At 35.4% G+C, this 8,082-nt stretch overlaps 1 protein-coding gene across 1 annotated transcript; it reads left to right on the top strand.

Annotated features, from left to right (window-relative positions):
* Nucleotides 1-226: 226 nt before the first annotated feature.
* On the top strand, nt 227-5,094 carry LOC104097925 (DEK domain-containing chromatin-associated protein 4). The gene is made up of 3 exons (XM_009604545.4): nt 227-822; nt 988-1,606; nt 3,892-5,094. Exons 1-3 carry the CDS (start codon nt 476-478, stop codon nt 4,891-4,893), a joined length of 1,968 nt encoding a protein of 655 aa, XP_009602840.1. The 5' UTR covers nt 227-475; the 3' UTR covers nt 4,894-5,094.
* The last annotated feature ends 2,988 nt before the right edge of the window (nt 5,095-8,082 follow it).

The following is an 8,082-nucleotide window of genomic DNA, read 5'->3' as shown; positions in this document are numbered from 1 at the left end:
TATTTTATTAAAGTTTATTTACACGATAAATAAAGCGCGAAAGTAGTAAAACCAATTCCGCAACTCGCACGTGCTACCGCTTCCGAAACAATTTGAAGGAAGGTCAGGCAAGGAAAATCTGACTTAAATTAAAGGACAAAAGAGTCAATCCACAGATCAATCGCGTGCTTCAGATCAGGCCCATGGCCACACCTATAAATGCCCAAAGTCCTCAATTCTTCAACCCGTTCAAAAACCCACACAGACTCTAGTACAATAAAACGGGAGCACCAAAAAGGATAAAAATAAAAGACGTATATTAATCTAGACGAAGAAGACGAAACTTAACCAAAAAAAGCAGAATACCTAATCAAACCCTAGCTAAGTTATTCCATTCGACTCAACATGCTGTGCTGTGATTAAAACTATATATATTTATGTTTTGTGTGTATATATAGATATATATTTGTGTATGTCTATGTGTAAATAAAGGAACATGGAAAAAGAGTCGGGCACAACGAAAAAGAAGACGACATGGAGTACATGGGAGGAACTTTTGTTAGCGTTTGCAGTGAAAAGGCATGGTCTCAAGGATTGGGAATCTGTCGCCATGGAACTCCAAAGCCGTAGCTCTTTACCCGCCCTATTGACCGCTCAAATTTGTAAAGATAAATACCGTGACCTCCGCCGCCGCTTCATCAATAACAACAACAGTTATGATGATGAAAAAATCAACGACGGTTTTGACGACGGAGATGTAACGATTCCTTGGATAGAAGAGTTGAGACAACTCCGTGTTGCTGAGCTTAAACAAGAGGTCCAACGCTACGATCTTTCGATCCAGTAAATCTCTCTGTTTCCTTGTGTCGTTTTTTCAGTTTCTATTTTTTTATATTTTAATTTTTTTTCAGTGTATGTGAGAATTATTATTTTTTTTAATTTTTTTACGTGGAAAAAAATTAAGTATTTGGATCTGAGAGATTTTGATCTCTGATGTGATATGAACAGGTCGTTGCAGTTGAAAGTGAAGAAGATGGAGGAAGAGAGAGAGCAGAGCTTGAAGGACGAGAGTTTAGACGATGGCCAGAAACCAGATCTGGAGGATGTAAAGGAAGAGAGATCGCAAAACGACAATAACAGCGGTGCCGATGCCAAACCGGAGGAGTCCACCGGAAAGGCTGGGTCCAGCGAGGAGTCAGACCGCGAAAACCGGTCATTCAACGAGTCTAATTCGACGGAGAACAGAGATATCGGTGTAAAAAACGAACCGGAACCGGTCGAGACGGGTGAATTTAGACCGGTTCAGGAAGTTAAACCGGTAAGTGAAGAGGACTCGTATAACGGTAGTAGTTCAGATAGACAGGAGGAAAAGAAAATCAGTCGCGAGTCGGGCGAGTCGAAGGAAGAGACTAAGGAAAACAGTGACGTGCAGAGCACCGCGACTTTAACGAAGAAAAGGTGGCAGCGCGGTGGTAGAAGCGGCGGAGATGCGGTGGAGGCGGGTTCTCCCGCCGTCGGACTTAATAAAGGGCAAGGTGCGGCGAAATCAGAGCCGCTAATTGAGTTTTTAGATATTATCAGGTCGCATAAGCGCGGCTCTATGTTCAAGCGCCGGCTGGATAGCCAGGTAATGATTCCCTACTTCGCATTTTCAAATTGGTTGGCCTACAACCATTTGGTGATCGGATTTTGACCGTTTGGACCACTTTAAAAAAATGAAAAGGATAAAACAGATTGGAAAATGAGGTAATTTATTTATCAACAAATATCGGACGGGTGAGATTCATATAAAAGAATTTACATGCAAAAATTGATTAAGAGGAAAAAGAAGAAGAAGATGATAATGCTCCTACTAAAAGAGAAAAGTGGATAAAACATAACAGAGTAGTGGCTTCAATATATGACGTGTACGTGGTCTTCACATGTTTGTTGCCTAAATTTTCTTTTCCTGCCAAAAATTATTACGCTCCTTCCATCTTTAGATTCATATTTCATTTGCATGCATAGGAAAATCAATAATTGGACTCGTCTCTCATATGTTGTCTACATGTGTCAGCCGAGGAAAATTGTTGATTATTCTTACTTATCTGAAAAGAAGAAATTGCTTTCATACAAAAGAGGAAATATTTAGATAACTCTCACAATTTAAAATAAATATTCTAACTTTAGATTCTTAAATAGGCTACCTAAATACCCCTTATTTTCTAGTCATAAAACTTGTATTATCAGATTTTACAAGTTTTGCTAACTACTGAAAGGGTGCCTTGTTCGGCTCCGTCAATTTATTATGTCAATATATTCATCTAAAACTTACTGTATTTCAGTTGTAGTCAAGGTAGATAATTTAAAATATATTATTTTATTAACCGGCATCGTAAACAGTTCTATATGCTCAGTGTGGTTTGACAGTGTCAAGAGCTTTACTTAAATGTGATTTGATATCAAGCAATCTTTTCTTAAAAAGAGGCCTGTCAGTTGTGTGAGGCATATTTTTTTTTCTTTCCATGTATGTAATCTAATTGTGCAAACTTTTTGCACCATTAATTAAGTAAAAATTAAACCCTATTATTTTATTAAATAATGTATGAGGCCAAATTCTTCTCGTAAAAGAACGAAACCTTGGCAGTAAAATTTGGAGGTAGATAGGGGGAGGAGAGAAATATGAAGCGTCATGGATGTCGAGATTTGTACTTTATGAAAATTAGGGTAGGGTGATAGGTCCCATCTACAACCCGAACAAATCCGGGAAATTGGTGAATTTGGATGGAGAATGGGTCCCACCAACGAGAATGCCTTGTTTGTGTCTTGCCGTACGTAGCATAGCACCTTGGAACCACTAGAATTTAATCTTAGGCTCTCTTTTAAAAATAAGAAAAAAATATCCATTTATGGATCAGGTGAATACCATGGATCAGCCCATTATTATGGGCTTTTAAAAGACGGTATTCAGAAGCCCAATATAGACTTTGCCTTGCTTCCTTATTCTTTCCATTGCTTGACCTATTTTGACCTACTTCCCATTTTAACCATTCTGCTTTTAAGTTGTCACCACGGTTAAATTATGTGATCGCATGGTCCAAGATTGACCGTAAGTTAAATGATTTCTTTAAGATCATTATATTCTACTATATTGTATAAATTTTATATCCTTAAAAATAGTATGTTTAATCTTCATCAAACAAATAATAGTATGTTTAATTGCAATATTGAGATCGCATAGTACAAGTTTAACTATTTAAGCCTTCATGAAAAATTGTAATTAAACGACATCTCAAAGTATTTACACATGCAAATATTTTTAGCAGTAAAGAAAAACCGATTCAAGACATTACTGAAACCAGTGACAGTTCTAGTAAACAAAATGTCGTGAAACAAGTCACAACTAATACTGTTAGATGCCACAAAATCTTTGGAATTAAGCTAGAATCCAAGAATCATCTAGATAAAGGTTTTTGAAAAGCCTCCATGTGCTTGCTACACTTGGATTGAAGAAAAGATTAAAATGATGGAGGGTATTTTGGACAATTTCTCACGGTTTTTGTGATTGGGAAAACAATGCAACGTGCATGGGTATTGGGTAGGAGGTGAAACATACATTGTTTTGTTCTCATCCTATTTTTTCAAGAGATGAAATTCTTCTTACTAGACTACTAGAGCGAGCGCGTAATTTAGGTCAACCCTACCCCACTTCCTTTGGCGTAGTGGTGGGAAGTATGACGGCAATTTTTTTTTTTGAAATCTTTAGTTTGCTAATTTCTACTATTCCTATATATTTTCCTTCCTTTTCTTCCTCTCCGACGAATGGAATTTATGCCACACCTACCCTATCATATTTTATTATTTCCAGACTGTGGTGTTATAAACAAATTAAAGCTGCATCTAAACCGTTTATCACATTGACTTTCGATGCAGAAAACGGACAAGTACAAGAGTATGATCCGACAGCATGTGGATCTTGAAACGGTTCAAGCCCGGATAGATGACGGGTCCTATTGCTCTTGCCCCTCCAAATTCTACTTGGACCTCCTACTCATCTTCAACAATGCCATTGTCTACTTCCCTAAGTCATCCCCAGAGTCAACTGCAGCTAATGAACTCCGTGGCATTGTCATGGAAGAATTAAAGAAGAACAGAACCCAACCAAAGGATCCATCACCGGGACCCGAACCCTTAAGGATCCAACCCAAGCCCGAATTGGAGAGATCGGATTCTTTGCTTGCAAAACACAAGTCTACAGCTCCTATAGTAGTCTGCCGCAAGAGAAGCTCCATTTCAGCTAAAGCAGCAGCTTCTGGTACCAACAAGCCAGAAAAACAAGCTGAAATTAAACCTCCTCTGAATCCAAAGCCACCCATAAAGACTTCTTCAAATGAAGAAGAAAGTTCAATCAAGTTGGGGATGAAAGAAAAGCCTGTGACGGGGGTAAGAAGTATGAGGAGGAGCAATAAAGGCCGTCCAAACAATAATGCTTCACAATCCAACAACAACCAAACCACGAATACTAAGCAAACCAATACCAACGCGGACAAAAAGGAAGAAGCGAAAATGGAGAAGAAGAAAGAAGAAGCTAAAAAACGAGGAGCTGCAGCGGATTTCTTGAAGAGAATTAAAAAGAATTCCCCGACGAAAGGAACATTGATGGAGGCACTGAAGAACCCTACAGAGGATGTTGTTGTTAAAGGTAATAAAAGAGAGCATCAAAAGAAAAAAGTTGATGAACGGAGAGAAACTCCGGTGAGGCGAAGCGGTGGCAGTGGCGGAGGCGGAGGCAAAGAGGAAGGTAGTCCGTCGAAGAGGAGTGTAGGTCGACCGCCAAAGAGAGGTGGGAAAGAAACTGTGCAGGAAAAGCGGGGAAGGGAAAATAGTGAAAAGGATGATTCTTCAATACGGCCGAAGAAACGGTCAAGGAGGTAATAAATTATGATGAACCAAAGTACTGATGTTAGTTTAGTCATTTTGCAGTGTATATTTAACATTATTGTATTTCAGTGTAAGGTTTTGATTTGGGATTACATTTTAGGTTAGTTTCAATGTTTCATACTCTTTTGTCCTGTAACATGCTATTGGCATTTGTACCCTTTCCTTGTTACAGTAAGTCTTACCTCAATTAGTTTATGCTCATTGTCCCAGCCATTGGTGCACTGTTTTTAACCAAAGATTAACGGAAAAAAGTACCAAGAGAAAGAGAGGAAGAAAAGAAAAGAAAACAAAAGAAGAGAAAAAAGAATTTAACTTATATATATTGATAAATTAAAAAATTTGTTGATTTAGTAATGTAAAAATTCTTTTATCCGGTTCAAGTTGCATATAAAATTTATAACTAAAAAAGGTAAAATACAAAGAAAAGAAAAGAGGGGGCCATAACAGGTGAAAATGTGGAAGGGAGGTTTTCTCTTGTATATATATCTTTTCATTATTAAGGGAATAATATATGTTCTCTCATTTATTTCTATATATGTCTTATTTTTCTCATAATAGAGTAGATATTTTCAACTAATTAAATGTTCTTATTCTCATTTGAAGTTCAGCATTAGTATATTCACAGTTTTAGGCGAAAAGGAAAAGAACCAAATGATATAGGCCATAACTTTATGAAAATATAGAACTTTAACTTATAATAATTTCTATAGTTTATTGCATATTTGCATCACATAATTTCCATTTTCTTCCTCATCACAAAATATGCCATTTCCCCAAAATCTCAGCTAATTTCGGCTGAAAATATTACGATGGCTAAGAGTCCATTTGTTATTATATAACTGCTGATATATACACCAAGGACTATTCAACAGTCATAGTCGAAGCTATTCAGAAGGCAAATGTCGAACACACACACACACACAAAAATGAAGTTGTTCGGGTAGTATGGAATAATGGAAATGCCATTTTGGAGCATTCGAACAAACACATAAAAATACTGTATGATAAGCAGCAAAGTTCATAATGGAAAGATATGTACAGAAATTGTTGAAAGGAGACATTGTTAACCAAACGGAGGATACATTTTTGTAGAGTCAGATTCAGAATTTAAATTTTGTTGATTCAATCTTTAAGATTTTTATCATTAAACAATGAATTCATATTTACTATTTATTACATAATTTTAGTATTTTTTTTTAATATAAATTTAGATTTTACATCGAAAGTTATGGATTCAATTGAACCTCTCGTCTTAATACCTCATAGGCTCTGATTTTTGGAACCTTTAGAAGAAAAATGGAGGGAGAAGAAATGGGGCAGTGTTGGTTCTCTTGAGACGAAGAATATGACTAGGGATGGGAAGGGGAAATTTGTTTATTTATTTTTTGTTTGGTTCTTTTTATTCTAATATGAATTTGCATGCCACTTAAAAAATAATAGATAAAATACATATTTTACCATAGTATCCATAATAATAATAATAGTATTTTGAGAAGTTTTAAGAAATAATTTGTGAAATGAGTAATTAATGATAAGGGTAAAATATGAGAAAAAATATAATCTTCTCTTGATTTGATAAAATTGACAAGTAAAAGTGAATATATTATTAATATAGTGGACAAGTAAAAATGAACAGTATATAATAACTTTTGAAGGATTATATATGTATTTGGCCTTGGAATTATTTTGACTTCCTTAAAAGAGAAACTTATTTTTTGCATCGTTTAATGACTTTTAACTATTCTAATGTCAAAAAGATCGATCAGGACCCACTTTGATCCCAACTAATATTTTAAATCTTTAAAAAAATTAGTTTTTTCGAATACCTTTGAGACCACTTTTATTGAATATATTGAGATTTAATTCGTAATTGTAAAATCGTATATTCACCAAATACATATTATAGTACATCACAGTTTTTTTAAAAATAAACAATATATCGAGTATATAGATTTGTGGAATACAGCAAAGACATCTGGATGTGTATACACTAGTTAGCAAAATTAAATATTTTGGATTAACCTCTAGGATTCAAATCTTTAACAAAAACTAAACAATTACAAATTAAATACTTATCTACTTTTTGCTAGAGCAGTGAAAATTGGTAGGAAAAATACTTATCTTGTGTGATCTTTTCTCTTTATACCTTTTATAATGACCCCTTTTCAAAATTAAGATTTATGGTCCTTCATACTTGACTTATATAATTCAACACAATCCTCCAAAATTAGTTGTAGCCAACCGACACAGCTGGTTAAGAGATCACTAAATAAGACTTGTTTTATAGCACATACCTTTGTAAAGAAGTGTATGAAGGATTAAATAATCCGTAAGATATTAATAATAGGTATTGTCTGTTTTAAAAACTTTATGTTACTTTTGCATTCAATATATGATATCTTTTAATGGTGTAATTATGAGATCAAGTGGTTGTTCTATTCATAACATGAACTCGGATTACTGTCTATTTTATTGAGTTGTTAGTAAATGTAACGAACCAAAACTAACCCCTGTCGTGATGGTTCCTATCGTGGAACTAGGCAAGCCAACTCATTTTCAAAACAAAACGATATTTTCATTTCAAAGAAAATTTCAAGGTTATTTAACATAAAACCTCCATTTAAAGAGTTCAAATAAAAAAAAAAATAGAAGTGTGGAAAAGAAAAGCCCGACATCGGGGTGTCACTAGTCATGAGCATCTACTATAATCTGTCTAACAATATCAAGGCTAACTCAGCCTGGAAAATAGCTAAATACTACTAGAGGAAGATAAGAGGGAGAAGAGCAGGGGCTGCGATCGCCAAACAGCTACCTTGCTATCTCCAAGAAAATCTGCAACCAGAACACTCAATAACCGCTACCGTGTCCAGCTACACCTGAATCTGCACACATGATGCAGGGAGTAACGTGAGTACGCCAACTCAGTAAGTAACAACAATAAATAAAGACTGAGCAGTAGTGACGAGAAGTAAAGCATATAACATTCATATCAGGAAATCTCAGTAAAATACCACATGCTTTTAAAAATCAGGATTTGAATCAAACATCTCGTTTAAACCCAGTTCCAGTAAAAAAAAATTATTTAAAGATATTTTTCCAACAGTTTTTCAAATAAAGGCTCAATGCAAAGGTGAGCAAACATGATGAAATCATAAACAGCCACTCGTGCTACTCGGGCATACC

Source organism: Nicotiana tomentosiformis, chromosome 1 (assembly GCF_000390325.3).
Source record: "Nicotiana tomentosiformis chromosome 1, ASM39032v3, whole genome shotgun sequence".
Lineage (NCBI taxonomy): Eukaryota > Viridiplantae > Streptophyta > Magnoliopsida > Solanales > Solanaceae > Nicotiana > Nicotiana tomentosiformis.
Note: the sequence above shows the minus strand (reverse complement) of the source record. Positions and strands in the feature narration are given on the sequence as shown.

Excerpts from the sequence above, each read along its gene's own strand:
- LOC104097925 (XM_009604545.4), top strand. The coding sequence starts at position 476 with ATGGAAAAAGAGTCGGGCACAACGAAAAAGAAGACGACATGGAGTACA. Across the intron at positions 823-987 it reads CGCTACGATCTTTCGATCCA|GTCGTTGCAGTTGAAAGTGA; the intron begins GTAAATCTCTCT and ends TGATATGAACAG. Across the intron at positions 1,607-3,891 it reads AGCGCCGGCTGGATAGCCAG|AAAACGGACAAGTACAAGAG; the intron begins GTAATGATTCCC and ends CTTTCGATGCAG.